Below are 19,138 nucleotides of genomic sequence, written 5' to 3' on the forward strand. Positions count from 1 at the left end.
AAAAACAGAAGAAAAACCCCACTATGAGTGTAATAATCACACACTAAGATTGTATTCGTCCCTCGTCTTGTGCTGCACACGTGCTTGTGTGTGTGTTGTTCCCTAGGAGGGACTTGCTGGTGTCTAGCTCCAGTCAGTGCTGCAGTGGATTAGTCTGCTGCATTTAGTGCAGAGAAGAGGGTGCAGGAGCTTTCGGTCAGTGTTCGAGTGTCAGATCTTCAAGATGCAGCGCATCTACATGCAAAGCAATGAACACTTTGAAGTCTTCACCACTGTCCTTGCTCCTCAAGGTGAGTGGAATCATATCTGCAGTGGAGTGGGGCTCAGCATGACATCATTTTTCATTCATATCGATGGCAGATGATTAATAAATAACGGGGGTGGATTGTTTTCTCTCCCTGTGGACTGTTCATTTACTGAAGGACAATGTTGTAGAGATACTTATGTACATGCATTTGGTTACAGACATGCACATTTGCATATAAAACTAACCCTTTTTTTGCTGATTCATTTCCACTCTCATTGGTTAACAGGGAGGAATCGATACAGAGCAGAAGCTGAAAAGGCAAGTTAAACATTCAAATGTCCATTTAATATGCATTAATAAAAAATTTACCACTGGCTGTATGTTATTAGTTTAACTGCATGTAGGTCTTAAACAGCAGGAATATGATTCAAATCTGATTATTTAATATTTTCTAAGTTTTAAATATGATGGAGATTGATTGATATGAGTTTGATGTTATGTAAAGTCAATTTCCTGTGGCTCCATTATGTGTTTAATTCTTCAAATTCCTCTGATAAACACGGACCACATTTAGGAGGAACAGATAATGAAGAGTACAGCCAGATTTAGGGTTTCTATTTCACTGCACAGCAGTTAATCTCTGAGTCTTCTTGACACATAATCCTCTCCATTCACCGAGTCCAACCTGGAGATTACAGAGAACAACACAGACAGTGACTACAGCTTTTTATCAGTGCAACAAAAAGGAATGCAAACTCATTGTACCTTATTTAAATTCAGTGTAAAATGACATTACAAATACACAATCTAAAGTAAATATGACCTTCTGTAAACCTCCCTTTGTCCATTAGATGGTAGTGGTGCACAACTACAGGCCCCACTGGCCAGATGAGCTGGAGCTGTCTCTGGGTGACGTCATCCTGGTGCTGCCCAGACCAGAGGAGGAGAGGTGGTTTGGGCGGCTGCAGGACGGCCAGCAGGGATACTTCCCCGCCTCCTGTGTGATGGAGCTGAGCCAGGTTGGTTGGCTGCAGGCCTGACGAATGTGCTCAGCAATGCAGCAGTACTGGACTGTGTTGTTGCTGCTGCTGCTGCTGCTGCTTAATGTCAGAAGGCAGATTGCACTTTCTATTCTGTTCCTCCACAACAGTGAAAACCTACTTTATCAATCAGCTTCTTACTATGAGCAATGGGATGTACATGAACACAGTATTTTCTGTCAAAGTCAGAACATATTTTGCTTATTTTTACCAACTTATTTTGTTAAGTTAATAAAAAAAATTTCCTCACAAACTTTAATTTGGATTGTTGCATATTTAAAGGGGCACTCCACCAATTTTTGCACATGAAGTACAGCCCAGCATGTGAAAAGAGGCGTCTTCTGTGGCTCTGTTAGGAGCTTTTATAAGTCTGGCAAAATAACCCTGATGATGTCACGGTGATGTCATCAGGGTTACCTCAATTTGGCTTCAAATGTTCTAACCAAAAAGCCGGCATTAGAAACTGGATTTGTGGCGTTTGAAATAAGTGGTGATTTAGGAGGCTGGGAAGGTCTAATGAAAGGCATTATTGAATTGCATTATGGGAAATGTAGCTGCCTTGCAAACTCAAACACACCCGATGGTTCCTCTTCTCAGGTGAAAGCCCTGCGAAGGAGTTTATCTCTGAGAAGCTCAGCGTCGGACAATGATTCGGGTGTACGCAGCAGACATGGAAAGTAAGTGTAAAACTCACACAACAAACACAATAACAAACACACACGTCGGTCTCAAGAAGTGCACGCACCCAGCACCCAGCACCCAGCACCCAGCACCCAGCACCCAGCACCCAGCAGCTGTTCCACCACCGAACCCCCCACACATCCCCCATCCCCAAATCCCATCCCTCTGCTCTCCGCCCAGCGCCCCTGAACAGGTGGCCCCTCTCGTCCCTCATTAGTTGACAAAGCACACTGATTACTAACCCCCCTGAACACACACGTACATGCAGGCGTGCACACACACACGCACACGCACACACACACTATCTAGTCAATCCCCTCTCACTGCACAGCATCTCATTAAGAAGGAGCAGGAGGGAAATGAAAGAGCAGTTTTCCATATCAAATTATATGAAAATGTTTGACAGCTCGATCAAAATCTTAATATTTATAATGGTTCGCCAAATATGAAATTTATCAATGCTATATTCAAGTGTGCAAAAGTTGTTGTACTGTATCTCTCTTGCAGTTTATTTGACAGTAGGGGGCTTTTATTTTTTGACCGCCTGCCACTGAACCTCGCTCACACACTCTCGTAAACACAGCACCACACAGAGCCCTCTGTACGGCTCCGTGCCTGTCTTGTCTGCTAGCGGTGGAATTTGGGTCATGAGGAATAAACAGGGCCTTTGTGTTTGTTATTTCCTCTTTGTCCCCCAGTGGACACATTCGGCAGGCACTCGGGAGGGGGAGCAGGGGAGGAGGAGTGGGACTGGATGGGGGCCAAGGCGAGAGCGAGGGCCCCTTCCCGGTGCGGAGGCCCCAGATCCCTGTGCCTCAGCCCGTGGCCTCCCCAGCTCAGACACACAGATCCCCAGGCCTGCTCCACAGGATCTTGTCCAAGTGCCGGAAAAAGAGTGAATGCCAGGGCGCCACCAACGGGGCCTTCGAGTGCGACTAAAAGAGGCCCTCCTCTTTGTCCTGGGTGGCTGAGCCCAGTTCACTTTGGTGGGGCTGCATTGGGGGGGATTGTACGTGTGAATGCAGGAACTTCTGAAATGTGCAAAGACAGGTCCTGAATATCCTGATGTGGGCTGGTACTCATTTCCATACCAGGTATTCTTGACTTGCCTGCATTTCTAGAAGCAGGCGGTTGACTTGTGAGTATATACAGACTTAAATCGATGATGTCACAGAAGGTGTTTTGCCTGATGTGACATCACTGATGGTGGTGTGTCCCACAAGTGCAACATGTTTGAATGTACAGAGAGCTGAGCAGCTGCTGTTTTCTGCCTTGTTATTCAGCATGGTGAGATCAAATGCCAGGCTTAGAATATATATCACAAATATATAATAACAATACTTGCATTCATATGTGTAAAGTAACATAGGAGTTAAAGGCAATCAATGAAGCAATTAGATGCTGCTTAACTGATCAAATGTATAGCCTCCTTTTATGACACTGATGCTGCTATCTAGAGAAATTATATTTTCATTGCTTGTGCACATTTTGTTCATGTTTCTTAACTTCATCTGTTCATGTGAATCTGCCTAATATGTAGTTATTATTATGATAATAAAACCAGTAAACCCTGACTGGCTAACATCTTTTTATTTCATCGGAAACTCGGTATATTACCTCATACTCCTGTTCATTTCCCTGTGAACACACTGGGCCTCCCTCCTATTTAACAGTGCCGAAGGAGGAAGAAAAAAAAAAAAAAAAAACTCTCTCAAGCGAAAGGAAGTGTGATTGAGGCCTCCTGAAAGCCTCGCCGAAGGACCAGGGATTGTGCCGGTTGCCCCGGCAACGCTAAAGCAGCTCTCAGAAGTCGCATGTAGTCTTCTTCATCTGCGGTGCCTCCCAGCATGTCCCCGTAGCGGGTCTCTATAGGGTGGGCTGTAGATTACACCAAACCTAATCCCTAACCTTGGCCTTGACCTCCGTAGGGAAACACACTCCTCCTCCTCCTCCTCTTCCTCCCCCACCATTTAATATTCACTGTTGTATAATCCTTTGTAATAAAGGCTGTAGGAGGCAGTCACTCTGGGGCCAGTGTTTGGGCGGCATGTCTTGAACTGGGAAGGGTGTAAATGTTTCAAAGAGAGGCAGCTCCGCTGGTCCTCTGAGCAAACTCTGATTCATGAGGAGAATATTTTGTGTGGGCCTTTCCTCTGCCGTTACAGCTTATCGTGACATTATGACTCTCACTTTTTAAATAGAGGGAGGAAATACTGGGAATATTAATTCAAATTTTGACCTACAATCACCAAGTGGTGGAAGAAGTACTCAGATCTTTTACTTACTTAAGTAGAAATACTCTGCAACAAGTAAAAGTCCTGCATCACTTAAGTAGAAAAGTATTGGCTTTAAAATATACTTAAATCACCAAAATTAAAAGTACTCATTATGCAGAATGGCCCATTTCAGAATCATATTATCGGATCATAATTATTGATGCATTAACATGCTCATCACTTTAATGTGGGGCTATTTTTATTACTTTATATACTGCCGGTATCTTAACGTATAATAATATATTGGAATGTATTTGTTGATTTATATTTTGTATTAATAATCTTTATTTGTAAAGTAACTTATCAAATAAATATATTGGAGTACAAAGTACAATATTACCTCTGAGATTTAGTGGAGTAGAAGTAACATAACATACATACAAACATACAGTACTTTAGTAAATGTACTTACCACATATGACAGGATATTAAAGAAGATATTGTCTAATTCCTTTAATGAGATAAACTGTACAATATGTGCATGAATAGGAGGTGTATATCTTATCTCAAAAGGTACCAGCTTCTGGGAGTGTAAGTGGAGGATTAGTACTCACATAAATTGGAAGTAATACATTCAAATTCAGAGATGGTTGTTGCTTCAAAACATGGCGAATGCCCACTCAAATGAGAGTCTGACTTACCTCACACACTGACACACGCAAGTGGAAACAGTGACCTATATAGGGCGGAAAGGCCAGGGTCCAATTTTACCACACACGCACACAAACACACACACTCAGGGCTGTGGACTCTCCCGCCTAAAAGTGTCCTATCCATGCTGTGTTGTGCTGGGTGTCTTCGGGGGGGATGGGAGGAAGGGTAACAGGGTGCCTGCCAGATGACTGCTCTGTCAGCCCAATAATGGGCTGCCATCTGCTGTCTAGCATACACAAAGGCAAACAGTGTGTGTGTGCGTGTGCTTGCTTTTGGGGTGTGTGCTCAGAGGAAGAAGGCAGGGGAGGTTTGGTTGGACGCCTGCAGGCTCTGTTTCATGTCTTCAGTGTACAAGGTAGACACAGAAATGAACACACACACCTTACTTAGTCCACTAAAGGCTAACTCAAGGACTATAGAAGGTACCAGACCTGTACGAGACACTAAAAAAGGGTGGTGCACACCGTGGCGTGTCAAGATTTGCAGCATATGTAAATAAAAAGATAGAAAATATAATTTGACAAGACTAATCTGCATACAACAGGTATGTGTCTACATATCAATAAGTCACTACAATCTAAGGATTGCTTCCCTTAAAACACACGTATGAAGCATAAGGTGGAGGCGCTGCTGCCAATAACCAATTAAGTGGCAAAAGGTCCCTGACATCTTTCAACTCTTGAGCGCGGGTCACTCAAGAACAAAAGACCCTCTTGTAGGAGAACGAGAGCGAAGGGAGGACAGATTGATGAAGTGGACATGGCGTGCATGCGGCGCCCGTGTGTTTATGTGCGCATTGTTTTGCTTGCATGTGCACCGCCGCTGCTCCTTCAGCATAAGGCAAGTCGTCACGTCCTTTGCCTCCCTCCGTTCGGGGGGCAATTGAGTGAATGGGCCTGTAAAACCAACAGCCCCGAGGACAAAGGAGCCCGGGGGCATTAAGTCATGGGTGAGTGGGCCCCTTTAGGGGCAGCAGCTGACCCTGTGGAGAGGCCTCTTGTTCTGGTAGAGGGGGCTCGTGTCCCTGGACCCCAGGCCAAGTTGACAGCATCCCAACATATACATGCACACATGGCAGGAGGTTCAAACCTCTCTATCAGATGTCAAACAAGTCACCTGCGAGGCTGTCAACTCCACCTGGGAGAAAGGGGAGATTAAAGGTGCCAGGATTTCCGTTTTCGTCAAGAAAATGTCTTTCAAGGAATCAGTTTTTGGCAAGAGCTCAAGAGGTTGCTACGCCTGCTGTGAGCATGTCAGAAAAACTAAAGGATCATAAGAAATCTTTATTACGTGGGATACACCATGTAACCTATACTAATTTGTACAAGGGCGCTTGGCAGAGAGAGAAGTCAAAGTCAAAGTTTCATAAATGTCATGCAACATTTATTTTTCAAAATTAAGTACATGGTTACAAAGACAGTTGGCAGGATCTCTATGGTACCTTGGTTACGATTTCAACTGAAAATGCTACAAAAGTGTTAAATCTGTGATTCACCTCGTCGATTAAAGCAAAGTCCAGCATCTTGTGTATTGCTCATGCATAACTACAGTAGTATATAACAGCTGCTGCTATCCTGTATATGTACTTAATTCCCTCAAAACCTATGATGTTACAAGGCCAGATGTTGTTAACGTACAAACATATTAACTTAACAAATGGAATGTACAAACACAAGTCAAACCAACAAACAAGGACATGTAATTATATACAGATTAGACACATCTCAGCCAACCAGATTCAAAAACAAATGTGGATGTTAGTCTGCTTTCTGTTTCAGAGTTGTGAACTGTATACTCCTGATCTTTCCACTTGATCTCCCTGACAAGATTCCCTTCTTATTCTCACTCAAATGCTTAATGCAGGATAATCCAGATTATAACCAATACTGGATCCGCTAATGCCGATAATACAAAGAAGAGCATTTATAGCTCTAGTGTTACTTCACCAGATTATAGACGGGATGCTTAAAAAAGACATGAATCAGCCTGTTAACATGGAAGCACAGTGCAGTACATTTCTGTAGAATCACACCCAAATCTGTGCATATTTACATTACATTTTTAAGCACTTTGTTCACTCACAATAATGAGTTGAGCTGGTAGGGGTTTGGGGTCTTGCTCAAGGGCATTTCAGAAGGATACGAAGTTGTTGCAACACTGGCTGCTGCAGGGATTAAATTTTGATCTTGTTGTAATAAGACGGTCTGTGTTAGCCGTCTAAATAAAAAATGTAATGTAAGGCTTCAATGTAGTGTATTTAAGCACACATTTCTGCAGCAGAACAGGAGAAAATATGGTAAAAATCAAGCAGCAGATCAATGTAATGTCAGCATTCATTACAAAACGGGGAGACAACTGTCTAACACACACGCACAAACACACAGCAAAAATAAAAGGACAAGAGCTACATCATCAGAATGAACAAACATTTAAAATTAAATGATGAGTAAAAAGTGCAATTTGTCTATGATTAGAGGTCGGAGATGGAGTCCCGCTACCTAATAGCGAAGAACACATTTGAATCAAAAGGAAGAAAACGTCCTATATATCTATATGTTATAAGATCACAGATACAACTACACAATGATTATTTTTGCTAGATCTTGCCGGATCAGGGAAAGAAATTGAATTAGTGGCAGTGCATGTTCTTCTAACTTGGAGTAATGAAACGGAACGGTAGCCCAATCCTGATTTTGAAAGAAAAAAATAAAATTCTTCAATAATTTCTCTTAAAATGTTTGCTTCTTTTTTTTTAGAAATAAATAAATTAGTAGACATTAAATAAATAAAACCTACAGCCTTCACATAAAAAAGTAAATCCTTCTCGACCAAATGCTTGTTGTAGAACACTGATGATATGAAACTGGTCATTTTCTGTTACAGAGAGAGCTGTTTTAGAGCAGGTGAGGGGTTTTTTAGGCTGTTTTGTCAGCAAAGTTAAACTTCTTAAAAACTCATGGTGTCCGATTTATATTAATATCTAAGCTTTAGAGCTGTCAGATAATAAATAAGCAGAAATAAACATTAAGGTACCCTTCCATTATTTGAGGTTCTTACACGTGAACATTGCAATGAAATACATTCAACCGATGTCTCGACGGACACTATGGCCTTGGAAAGGAAACGTGTTGTTAAAATAAAAGATACCATCACAAGTGCTATCCAGTTTGTCCTTACAAAACACTGCTCCTTTCTCAGCAGCGAAATCAACTCAGTAGTGCAATACTGACTTATTTCCATCCTTAAAAAACTTCACATCACCATGGATTCAGCAATGTAACACTGTTGTCTCAAATAAAACCCACGTAACTGCATTTTTGTTTCTCTAATTTCAAAGACATTATATTCTGTTCTGTATGTGTTTAGTTATAAACCCATGGTGTGAGTTAAAAAAAATACATGGGTGTCAATAAAAAAGCTTCACGTGGTTTTTATCTGACAACAGCAACGGGGCAGTTTAGCTAAACAAGCTGGAGGAGATACACAATGAGTAGCGTTACATTATAAAAATTCTCGTCATTTAAACAATATATTAACAATATAAAACTCAGAAGCAGCCACTGCTAGTAATAAACAGTCTATTTCTACAGCCTACTGTATGTGCAGGTTGTTTCAACATTACTGACTAGTGCAGAAAGAAATTCTAGCCTTTTTTTTTTATATTTGTACAAAACTGCTGACAGGTTGAGTGTATTCAAAGGAAAATACAAACCTATGAGCAGGAAACTACTTGGGCAGTGATCTAGAAATGTGTTGGAAAAACCAGCACCCATGCCTTTTTGTGGACGTCCTTGGCAGTGCATTTCTGCTTCAAAATAAAAAATAAAATCATTTGTCTTCACTGGATTGTCTCTTACAGGATTCAGTGGAGGTTTTAGTTGTTGGACGGGTGTAGAAGTAGTGTTGCCTGCGCAGCGAGGGGGGCGGCTTTAAAGCACGAGGGCCCTTGAGGTAGAGCCGGAGGACGTGTAGGGGTTCAGGTACTGACGGGCCTGCTCGGTCATAATCAGCTGGTCCTCCGTCTTCCCGTAAACCACTGCTTCCCACTCACTCACCTGCAGATAGGGCAGCCGACGATTACCAATGGTTGCCAAAGTAGCTTTCACAGATCACCTAATCAATGGTTAAAGATTACTTTTTACATACCTGTACCATGGCGTGTTTTGGTGCTTTGTGGGAGGAGAGGAGCTTCTTCATCCGGGTGCTAGTAAAGCGATGAGGATGAGCGGGGACTGATGAGAGCTCCTCTCGCCCTAGAGTCAAAGAACGGCTACACTCCTCTTGCTCAGGGATTGGGGCGACCAGCGAAGAGCCCGTCAGTATACTTTCATCTGGCACCTGCAATATGAGGTTCAATATAAACAGAGCAGCTACATCAACAATACAAGAAATGGTGATGCTGGACTTAATTTATATAAAGTGGCATTTCAAAGTGAGTTTTATGTGTCCTTTGTCTCCTTACTTTAGTTTTCTCATCTCGCTGCAGGATCTGAATCAGTGATTTTAAACTGGTAAACAAGTATCGTGACTTACTTGTGCGTTGTTGAGCTGATCTTGGAAGAGTTGGACGTTTAGGCAGTCTTTCCCCCAGGGGTCCAGCACAAGAGACTTACGCACCTTTCTAGCTGGGCCATCAATCTAAAATCAAATGAACAAGATGCAGTCAATTTGAAAGGGTAGAACTATACAGTTTTGTCTAAGCACCACGATTGAGCTCAGTCAAATTTCAAAATGTGATAATCTCTAAGTATTTGTTTTTTTTCAAATACGATAAGAGAGTATATTTCAAGAATGGAAGAACATGCTACACATACATTATGTTTCCATGCTCTGTAGTCTGGCTGGATGTCGGCTCTGTTAAAGATGTCTGCTCCAGTCTCCTGCTTCAGAACTTCTCGAATGTCTTCTACTAGAAATGCCAACGGCTGTGGCTGAAAAACACACATAAATATAACCACAAGATCATGTAGCCATATATACTGTGCAAAAGTAGAGGTAAATAGAGTGAAGTGTGAAAACATGCAGGGGAAATGCACACAGCTACATTTGACTTCTTACCTCCATCTTCAGTGGCCCATGCATTTTCTCCTGGGCAGCCAAAGCATTTTTGAAGGGAGTTGGTGTCCTCGGAATCATGACAGTTTTACGGTACTTGGGGGTCCGCAAACTAGAAAGAAAAGAGAATATTATACACTGAGTACTCTCCTCCAAGAGACAATCTGATTAAATTAACATTTATTGAGGAAAATTCCCACAAAGCATAGCAAGATCCTTGTGGGATGTATAATACGTTTGTATATTTATTTACCCATCATTCTCTTTCTGGTGCTTAGGTGTGGTTTCCTTGTGAAGCGGCGTGTTGAGGAGACACCTTTGGCAACACACAGGCGTTGAGGTGAGGGCGGGGTTATCCAGATTCAGATGCTCCGCGCCTGATATGTTGCAGAACTGGGGAAACAGACAGACAAGGCATATTAGCCACATGACTAATCAACGCATGAGGAAGGAGTCAGACGAGGTGAGGATTAGGGTGTGTGTGAAGAAGGATAAAACAGATTTAATTTACTCGTGACGGGGTGAAAGGCAGTGACTTTGTGGGTGTTTTCTTGGGAGAATTTGAGATATTTTCCAAGAAGGAGGAGCAGGTCCTGTCACAAGAAGGAGACGGTTCCCCCCTCTCTCTTCTCCTCCTCCTCCCAACGGATGCCTGGGTGGGTTTGGATGAGTTGATAGGAGTCAGGGAGGTGACGGAAGGCGGAGTGTTGACTGGGAAGCCCAGTGAATTGTCAATCGTCCTCTCTTGCAGGAGAGTGGTGTAGCCTGCCTGGTTGTGCCTGGGCGGCGTCGTTGTCTCTGACAAGTCGAAACTAGCCACATCGCTCCATACACCCGGGTCCTGCAGAGCAAAACACATCTACAGGAGATCTTTAATACATTCATGACTTTTGTTTGACAAATTCATACTGAAATACTAGAGATGTCCAAGCTAACTCGATAATAACGATTATAACGCGTTAACGCAAAATTGTTGTAACGCCACTAATTTCTAATTTCATAACGAAACATTCTCAGTTTTAAAGCTAGAGTGAAGATACTATGAAACTACAAAATGTAAGGAACCCATTGGTACCAACCATGTCATACTAGCATGTCGCGAAGGAGACTAACACTCCAAACTTGTGCTAAATTTTGGCGAGGAAAAACTAGCATGGCCATTTTCAAAGGAGTCCCTTGACCTCCGACCTCTAGATATGTGAATGAAAAATGGGTTCTATGGGTACCCACGAGTCTCCTCTTTACAGACATGCCCACTTTATGATAATCACATGCAGTTTGGGGCAAGTCATAGTCAAGTCAGCACACTGACACACTGACAGCTGTTGTTGCCAGCATATTTGCCCACTCCCATGTTGATAAGAGTTTTAAATATTTGACAAATCTCCCGTTAAGGTACATTTTGAACAGATAAGAAAATGTGTGATTAATTTGAGATTGAATATGGACAATCTTGCGATTAATTGCAATTAAATATTATAATCGATTGACAGCCCTATGAAATACATTTGTTCTCTGTTCCCTCTGTCACTCACCGAGTCAATGAGCTCCATGGTTTCTGCAAACTCTGGTATGGTCTGCAGGGAAGAAAGCACAGTGCTGGCCTCTACAGCCAGGAACTTGCTGGGGGAGACAGGAAGCTGTGGTGGAGGTCCTTGGGGGATCTCGGGGCCCCTCCAGGGCCTTCTCTCCGCCTGCTCCTCTAGGCTGCTGCTACTTGTAGTCAACGTGTCATCTGACAGACTGTCGGACCAGGCTGAGTACTGCTCCAAACTCTGAGGGGGCAGGATGACAGAATACTGCTGTTGGATCTTCTAAATGGGCAGTTTTGAAATGACTGGGAAATTGTGGAAAACACTGGTGATACTACAACACATCAGGCCAATCTTGACCATTCAATCATTCAATATGAAGTCACTGACTGTGAAGAATGACACATTACAAGAATGGAGTACATTAAATGTGAAAAACAGTGTCGGGGAGGGACAGAACAGGAACAGGAGAGACAGAGGAGAGGTTCAAACTGCTGGCTGAGCGTGGGCATGGGGGTGAGGAGGACTAGAGGGGATGAAGGTTCATGTTTGGTACGATGGTAATGTGGAGGGGGAGGTGGGGCGGCTACCAAGCACAGCTTCAGGCCAGTCTGAATGAGTAGCGAGATGGGGAAGGTGGTTACTATAGCAACACTACAGCAAATCAGGCTACAGACACGCATACATGTGTGCCATTCTCGTTTTCACATGTATACACTGCAAAAAGTCCATTTAGTCTTAAAATTTCCTTAAAGCAAGGAAAAGTCCACTGAGAAGACAGGATTTGAGAATTTTCTATAAACAAGTGAGGCGTAAAAAATAACACCTGGTTCAAGAAAATTCATAATATTCTCTCTTTATCTCTCTTTGATTTGATTTTAAGACTCAATGTTTCTTTAGATAATAATTTTTTTTTTTATTATAAATGACTTTTTCCAGTGTATGTTAGCTACAAACACACGCAAGCTATGCTGACTAGGTATGCAAACACACATTCGGAGTGTGTTCTTACACGTGGACCTCTGCACTGCACTTGTCGCTGGACTTCATTCTCTGCTGACATAAGCAGGAGCTCAAGCTCCTTAATTCTTTGCTCTTTGTCGGGATCATCCGGGGAGCATGGCTGAAATAAACAAACGTCAGGGAGGAGAGGTCGAGAGGACAGGAGGAAAGGAAGAAGTTAAGACAAAAAACAGATTCATAACATAAACATTTACGGGAGCATTTGAGATTTTGAATGTTAGGTGGAAACAACAGGACGTTCAAGTGCTTGATTTGAAGTCCGGAGTTAGCGATCACAAAGATAATTTATAGAAAAGTCCAGAAAATAAAGAGTGAGTTTTCCCACTAGCATGCAAAGAAACACACAAAGACTCACCGATATGAAGCCAGAATTATCAGGAAGACCGTCCATCAAGTGTCTACTGTGAGGATCATAAGGATAGCCCCCCATCTAAAATACAAAGAATCATACTTAAGTAAAAATCAATAAATAAAAGAAATCAATATGAACATCATATGGTGTGGATGTAGAAGGGAAGTGGACCTGATTGGGTCCCGGTATCGGCAGGGGACTGGGATCACAGTGCTGTGGCTCTGTTGGAGTTGGAGGACATGGTCTGTGGTGGCGTCTCTTTGTTCCAGCCTGAGAGGAGGTGAAAATCTTGCTGCCATCTTGCAGGTACCCTTCATGCTCCACCTTCCTCCTCATGGTGGAGTTCCAGTGGTTCTTGATGGAGTTGTCCGTCCTGTTGGACAGAAGATCAGAAACATTTTTAGCACCGTTTCATGACTCAAACTGGAAGTCGTGATACGCAACGTGCGTACAAGATTATATTACCGTCCAGGAAGAATCTTGGAGATCTCTGCCCAGCGGTTGCCGAGGCGTTTGTGGGCCTCGTAGATGATTCGGTCCTCCTCCTGAGTCCAGGAGGACTTCTTCACCTCTGGGTTAAGGTGGTTGTGCCACCGTTCACGGCACTGCTTTCCAATCCTCCCCTGGAGGTGTTTGGCGATCACCGACCAACGCTTGGGGCCATACTTGTGTACCAGGTCAATAACCTGCACAAATATCGCCAAAGGAGATATTCAGTAAGCAGTTTTTCTTTCCTCTTTTGTTTTATGAAAGGATGCAGTAAGGCCCTAATTGGATTCATTGAAACTACAAGCTTGTATAAAGAGGGAAATGACATCATTCTGCTTCTCATTTATAGCCAACAACGGTGGCGGCAGAAAGCTTTGAGCAGCACCACAGCTTGTTTGACTGTTTCCGTCAAGGCTGAAAAATGTTCTGATGTCATCGTTGGCAGCACAGGCTGTTATTGATGGATCTGTGTTTCTGTTATGATGCCAAGATTTTGGAGGAAGGAGACGCCATTCTTGACATTCTTGAAGAATTGTGATCCATTTAAGGAATGCCTTGTTCATCTCAGAGCTGGAGAAGATATTAGAGCTTCACTCTGTACAAAGAAGGGCTGGCTGGGCTCTAAACTAGTGACTTGGAAAGTCTGTGTTTTATTAGGAATGACGTAGTGGAGCATTTACTTTGCAAAAAAAGAAGCTGAGGCAAACAAAGTTTTTGCGGGAAGTAAGCTTGCGCATGTGCACAGCCATGTTTGTCTGAAGGTAAAAGTACATTGCATATTGTAGCATTTGTGTTCTTTCACTTAGACCAAGTTGCTGTCGACAGCTTCCCTCCGTCTCACCTATCAATTACCAATTTTGTCATCCAGCACAGGAGACTCCCAGCTCCTCTTACCTTTTGATCCTCCTCTTTTGTCCAGGGTCCTTTCACCAGCTCTGGGTTGAGCACCTTCTGCCAGCGGTGCTGACATTGGCCATCTGTCCTCCCCTGTGACAGAGCCGCGCAAAGCACAACACCTCATTACACCACACCAGTAGCTACCAGCTACACCTACTCCTGACAGCTATATACAAATCTGCCTCTCCAGTCACTGCACCCATGACTTACCATCATAATGAGATTGCTAAATGGTTTGGATAGTCATTAAGTGTTAGAATGGATGGAGATGGCCTGATATACTCTGAATATTCAAATAGTTTTTGCCTGGATGTTATTACACAATGCAGACACATTACATACTTACTGGAAAAAAGTTAGATATTAGTTTCCAGGAGTCAGCTCCATGTTGCTCAACAAGTTTTTTCAGCTTTTCATCCTGAGAAAAGGAGAGAAAGAGACTTTTGTCATCCACATTAACACGCTGTTGACTTTCATTGAATAAAATAACAGCAGTGACTGATTATTAAGGTTCCTCCAAGATGTGTGGAGCACACACTTAAACACGTTCTTATTTGCAAGAAGATGAAATACAAATCTCGTGCTGTACAGTCCCCATCTCACTCAAATAACCTACAAAACCCCCTCAAGTCCAGACCTCACTTGTGCCTCTGATAAACTTACCTCATCTCGGGACCACTTTACTTTACACAGCGTCTTTTTATCTTTGCTCTTCTCTTTACTCTCTTGGTCTGTGGAGTGGTGCTCTTCATCCTTATCATTGCTAAAAACACACAGGGCAAACGTGGAAGGGGAGTAAAAGAAGAGAAGATTTTGTTAGTGGAGCCAAAACTTTTCTTTATAAAAGGTCAATGACTGTAAGCAGGAATAATAGTGATATGAATATGGTATTGCATGGAAATTGTTAATAGAGACACTTCTATCAGTACCTAATGTATTCAAATACTTAGTAAAACTATATCCAGATTAGTCGTAAAAATATATGCTTATGCAAATGCAAAACTTTGTGTTTGTAAAGGATATCCTTTGCAATTGCACACAGTAAAGGAGAGCAGTGGAGAAAGGAGCAAGAGGGTTTCAAATTAACTCGTCAAGTTAACTAGGTCGGGTTGTTCCTTTATGTAATGCATGCACAAACAACTGTGGAACACAGGCTGTGGTTGAGCACTCCTCTTTTGATGTCAGAGCCAAAACAAGCAGGACAAGTACAAAAATGAAACACAAAAAATGGATGGTAGCTGCAGAAAGCTTTCAGTTATTCTATAAACTCTAAAAGTTATTCAAGAATTAAAACATTACTACAGCATTGACTCTGACCCCTCACTAATATTGCATTGAGACTACAGCAAGACACTACATCATAAAACTTATCGTAAATATTATAAATTTACTACAAAATGTAAATCAAGACTATGCTAGACTAAGAACACGAACTTCCTCTACTGACACAAGAAGTTGGCGGGTAGCTCTGTACTTCTGTGTTCCCATAAACTTTGCTGCTGGGCAACACTTGCTTTGTAGTAGACGAGAGGAGTTTAATAAATGGAGGGTAAATTAAGTTATCTGTTCCTGTGAGCTGCTACTATAAAGCAGACCTTTCCGACCACGCATGCTGCTCTTAACCACACACAAAAGGGTCTCGTATCAGACTGTGTATGAAAAGTCTTGTTCAGGGTGGAAATTTGAACATGGCAATTGAATTTTGGCGTGGCCCGATTCCCTCACCAGAGCAAAGAGAAGTGGGAAAGTGAGTCTGGACCTATGACTGAACAGGAAGGAGGGGAGGAAGGGGGCTGGAGGAAAGGGGCAATCCCACAACAGGCTCTTTCACCTCAAGAGGTGTGCGAGTGTGTGTGTCATTGAGATGGAGGAGGCGCTGGGCTGGGGTGTGGTCAGGGGAATGGCGAAGCCCTAACGGTCCAGTTGTTTAAAAAGTTTTTTAAAAAAACAGGCACACTTATATAACCTAATAAGAACATTTTAATATTAAATTGTGCTTCAAAAGCTGTAAAAGGAACAATTGCAGTATCATCTGAAGACCAAAGTAGCAGTAAAACAAATAGACACCAATGTACAAAACATTAAGTGGCAGATTTTGCTGTATTAGTGATACTTCATTAGTCATAAATAGCTCATAGGATATTGTAAAACACAGGATTTGCATTCCCAAGGTCAAACCCTGAGCTTTTCTAACTGTGAGAGAAAAGAGCCACCCATCTCTCTCCAGATGGGAACATAAGGAAGGGTAAATGATGGGGATAAGATATAAACAACGCAATAGTTAGTTCAAGCTTAATACAGAAAATAATGAAAAATATCAATAAAATGTCACATCATCATATAGCTTGGTTTGTCCACCCATAAACCCAGAGATTTATTTTACAATGCGATAAAACTGAGAATAGCGGCAAATCCTCACATTTGATAAGCTGGAACCAGCAACTGTTTGGAAACCTTGCTTGATAGATGACTAAAATAATTCCTTGATTATCAAAATTGGTGGCAATTAATATTATGATGATAGACTAATCAATATCTTATCCTTTCAGCACTAATTGTGTTTTTAATATGAATAATTATAACGCTTGCAAATATTGTGCACCTGGCTGTTGTTGAATGTAAATAATCAATGTGCTGCTACCTTGGTCACTATAATTTAACAGGCCAGTATAAATTATCAATCACAAACCAACACATCTGGGTGTTTTCTCAGGTACTTTTTGGCACTGGGGTTTTTAAAAAACAAAAAACAAAAAAGGGCTTTAGGACTCTTACAGCAGGTACTTTTTCTCTGGGCTTTTTTTTTTCTCTTGGCAGAAACAAGGTGTTCCAAGAAAAAACAAATGATAAATAATATGAAAACATTATCTGATGCAGCTTTTTATATGTGCTTTGTTTTTTTTCTTTTGCTTAAACAATCTCTTACTAGTTCTTTTTTTTTTTTATTACAACTAATCTGACTGACTTGTCACTTTCAGGTAGTGTGTTTCCAAGGATGCTGCTGTTGCATAACTGCTGGTTGGCAATGGGCTGCACAAAAAAATATGCAGTCTATTCTGTATTATTCCAACAATATTAAGAAAAATACCAGATATAAAAATACAAGGAGATGAAGAAAACTGTTAAAACTGAATATAGTGCAGGGTAACAGCTGTGATACACGACTATTAAAAAAGTGAATATAGTGCAGAAGAGACTGTTAAAAATGAATATTGTGCAGGTATAATAACCATAGACTGTGTAGATGATAACCAGATATGTTATGATGAATTAAAAGGAGTAATGCAACATATGAACAATATGTAACATATGAACAAAACACATTTATCTGGGTACATATTGTCATTTTGGCTTTATATGCATGAAACCAAAAGCCCCACATGGTGCATATTGCTATGTAAATCAGCTTAATTGTATTATCAGGACACTGATACCAAAATCCCATGTTATCTTTACTAGAGGTGCATAGAGGCACTGGTGATGACAAACAGATAGCTGTATTAGTAGAACTGGCACTTTTTCTCATTGTTTTTTTCTCTTGGCAGAAACAAGGTTTTCCAAGAGAAATAAATTATAAATATTATGAAAACACAGAAAACAATATTATCTGATGCAGCTTTTTATATGTGCTTTGTTTTTCCTTTTGCTTAAACAATCTCTTACTAGTTCTTTTTTTGTTTTATTACAACTAATCTGACTGACTTGTCACTTTCAGGTAGTGTGTTTCCAAGGATGCTGCTGTTGCATAACTGCTGGCCTCTCATGCACAGCAAAAATATTATGCAGTCTATACTTGTATTATTCAAACAATATTAATAAAACAGCAATTTAAAATACGGGATTTACAAGCTATAATTTTAAACTTATATTTTACACTATCCATACCTATTGTCAGGCTACTGGGAGAGGTAATGTTAAGTTATTAACCATTAAATATCATATATTCCTATTACTGGCATTCTTCCATTCATAAATCTCACTGGTGGACCGTGTTACAGTATGGCTGTGCAGGTGCAATGCACGTTATGCTGTCAAAGATGAAACTTGCAGTGAATGCACACACTGTATTATCAGGACACCCATGTTGTCTTTACCAGAGGTGCTTAGAGGCTCTGGTGATGACAAACAGAAAGCATAATGAATTAGAATGACTGTCACTCACCTGCGTGGTTTCACTTTGTCCATGACAGTTGGTAGGAGGACTGAACCTTTTCAAAGACGAACCTGTGGTTTGGTAGCTGTCTAAAATCCCACATTAATACATGTTTATCCATAGAAATCCTCTTCTGTGACGCAGTAGCATCTAGCTAGCACCATGTGGCTAGCCAGTGAGCTAGCTGGATGTACATACAGTCCATAACATTACGCTCTGTTGGTAAAAGCCTCACTAAATGTCCATAACATCTTTCCAAAAGAAAAGCGTCACTATGTCTTCTTCTGTTACTTGTTCCTGAAGCTGAGGAGAGTCTAACAGGTTACTTGAATCCCTCTCTGTACAGGCTGTTGCTATGTTAAGTCTTGTCTTGTACTTCTTCTGTTTTTGACGTTATGATTTTTTTTGTCCATCCCGCCGATTCTAGCGCCCCGCCCCTCTGCGCAGGCGGCCTCGCTCCTGATTGGTCAGAGAGAAAAGGAGGAGTCGATACTCGAATCTGATTGGTGCAAAAACGAGGAGAGGCTCGTACGTGATTGGTTAGAAGTTGTAGGAGGGGTAATTTGATTGGTTTAATGTTTTTAAGGAGGCGGGCGTTATATTAGACTGTACTGTCACCTTCTGCAGCAGAATGGGTCTTTTCATCAAGGCGGTGGAGGTGGCTCAAAGTAGGGTGCGGGGACTTTCGGGGGTCCTTCAGGGAGTTTTCATGGGGGTTCCCAGCCACATACTCCATACT

At 41.7% G+C, this 19,138-nt stretch overlaps 2 protein-coding genes across 4 annotated transcripts; one reads left to right on the top strand and one right to left on the bottom strand.

The window, feature by feature from the left end:
- The first annotated feature begins 112 nt into the window (after positions 1–112).
- Positions 113–3,542, top strand: LOC141759396 (uncharacterized). The gene is made up of 5 exons (XM_074621429.1): positions 113–290; positions 534–565; positions 1,099–1,266; positions 1,885–1,964; positions 2,667–3,542. The coding sequence occupies exons 1-5, from the start codon at positions 224–226 to the stop codon at positions 2,905–2,907; spliced, it is 588 nt and encodes a 195-aa protein (XP_074477530.1). The 5' UTR covers positions 113–223; the 3' UTR covers positions 2,908–3,542.
- Positions 3,543–6,259: 2,717 nt separating this feature from the next.
- mybl1 (v-myb avian myeloblastosis viral oncogene homolog-like 1) lies at positions 6,260–18,794 on the bottom strand. Of its 3 annotated transcripts, none has more exons than XM_074622688.1 (16): positions 18,409–18,794; positions 14,910–15,009; positions 14,593–14,664; positions 14,244–14,336; positions 13,326–13,546; positions 13,032–13,233; positions 12,864–12,938; positions 12,498–12,608; positions 11,489–11,728; positions 10,465–10,794; positions 10,207–10,346; positions 9,957–10,065; positions 9,713–9,829; positions 9,432–9,536; positions 9,045–9,236; positions 6,260–8,953 (listed from the first exon to the last, which is right to left on the bottom strand). In XM_074622688.1, exons 1-16 carry the CDS (start codon positions 18,429–18,431, stop codon positions 8,828–8,830), a joined length of 2,256 nt encoding a protein of 751 aa, XP_074478789.1. In that variant the 5' UTR covers positions 18,432–18,794; the 3' UTR covers positions 6,260–8,827. The 3 variants fall into 3 exon arrangements, with proteins under 3 accessions (XP_074478789.1, XP_074478788.1, XP_074478790.1); XM_074622687.1 differs by having other exon boundaries at positions 10,465–10,812; XM_074622689.1 differs by lacking the exon at positions 12,498–12,608 and having other exon boundaries at positions 10,465–10,812.
- Between the last annotated feature and the right edge of the window lie 344 nt (positions 18,795–19,138).

Source organism: Sebastes fasciatus, chromosome 21 (genome assembly GCF_043250625.1).
Source record: "Sebastes fasciatus isolate fSebFas1 chromosome 21, fSebFas1.pri, whole genome shotgun sequence".
Lineage (NCBI taxonomy): Eukaryota > Metazoa > Chordata > Actinopteri > Perciformes > Sebastidae > Sebastes > Sebastes fasciatus.

Coding starts and splice junctions, on each gene's coding strand:
- LOC141759396 (XM_074621429.1), top strand. CDS start 224: ATGCAGCGCATCTACATGCAAAGCAATGAACACTTTGAAGTCTTCACC. Junction 291..533: donor CACTGTCCTTGCTCCTCAAG/GTGAGTGGAATC, acceptor ATTGGTTAACAG/GGAGGAATCGATACAGAGCA. Junction 566..1,098: donor ACAGAGCAGAAGCTGAAAAG/GCAAGTTAAACA, acceptor TTTGTCCATTAG/ATGGTAGTGGTGCACAACTA.
- mybl1 (XM_074622687.1), bottom strand. CDS start 18,431: ATGGACAAAGTGAAACCACGCAG. Junction 13,547..14,243: donor CAAAAGAGGAGGATCAAAAG/GTAAGAGGAGCT, acceptor ATATTTGTGCAG/GTTATTGACCTGGTACACAA. Junction 9,830..9,956: donor ATGGGCCACTGAAGATGGAG/GTAAGAAGTCAA, acceptor TGTGTTTTTCAG/CCACAGCCGTTGGCATTTCT.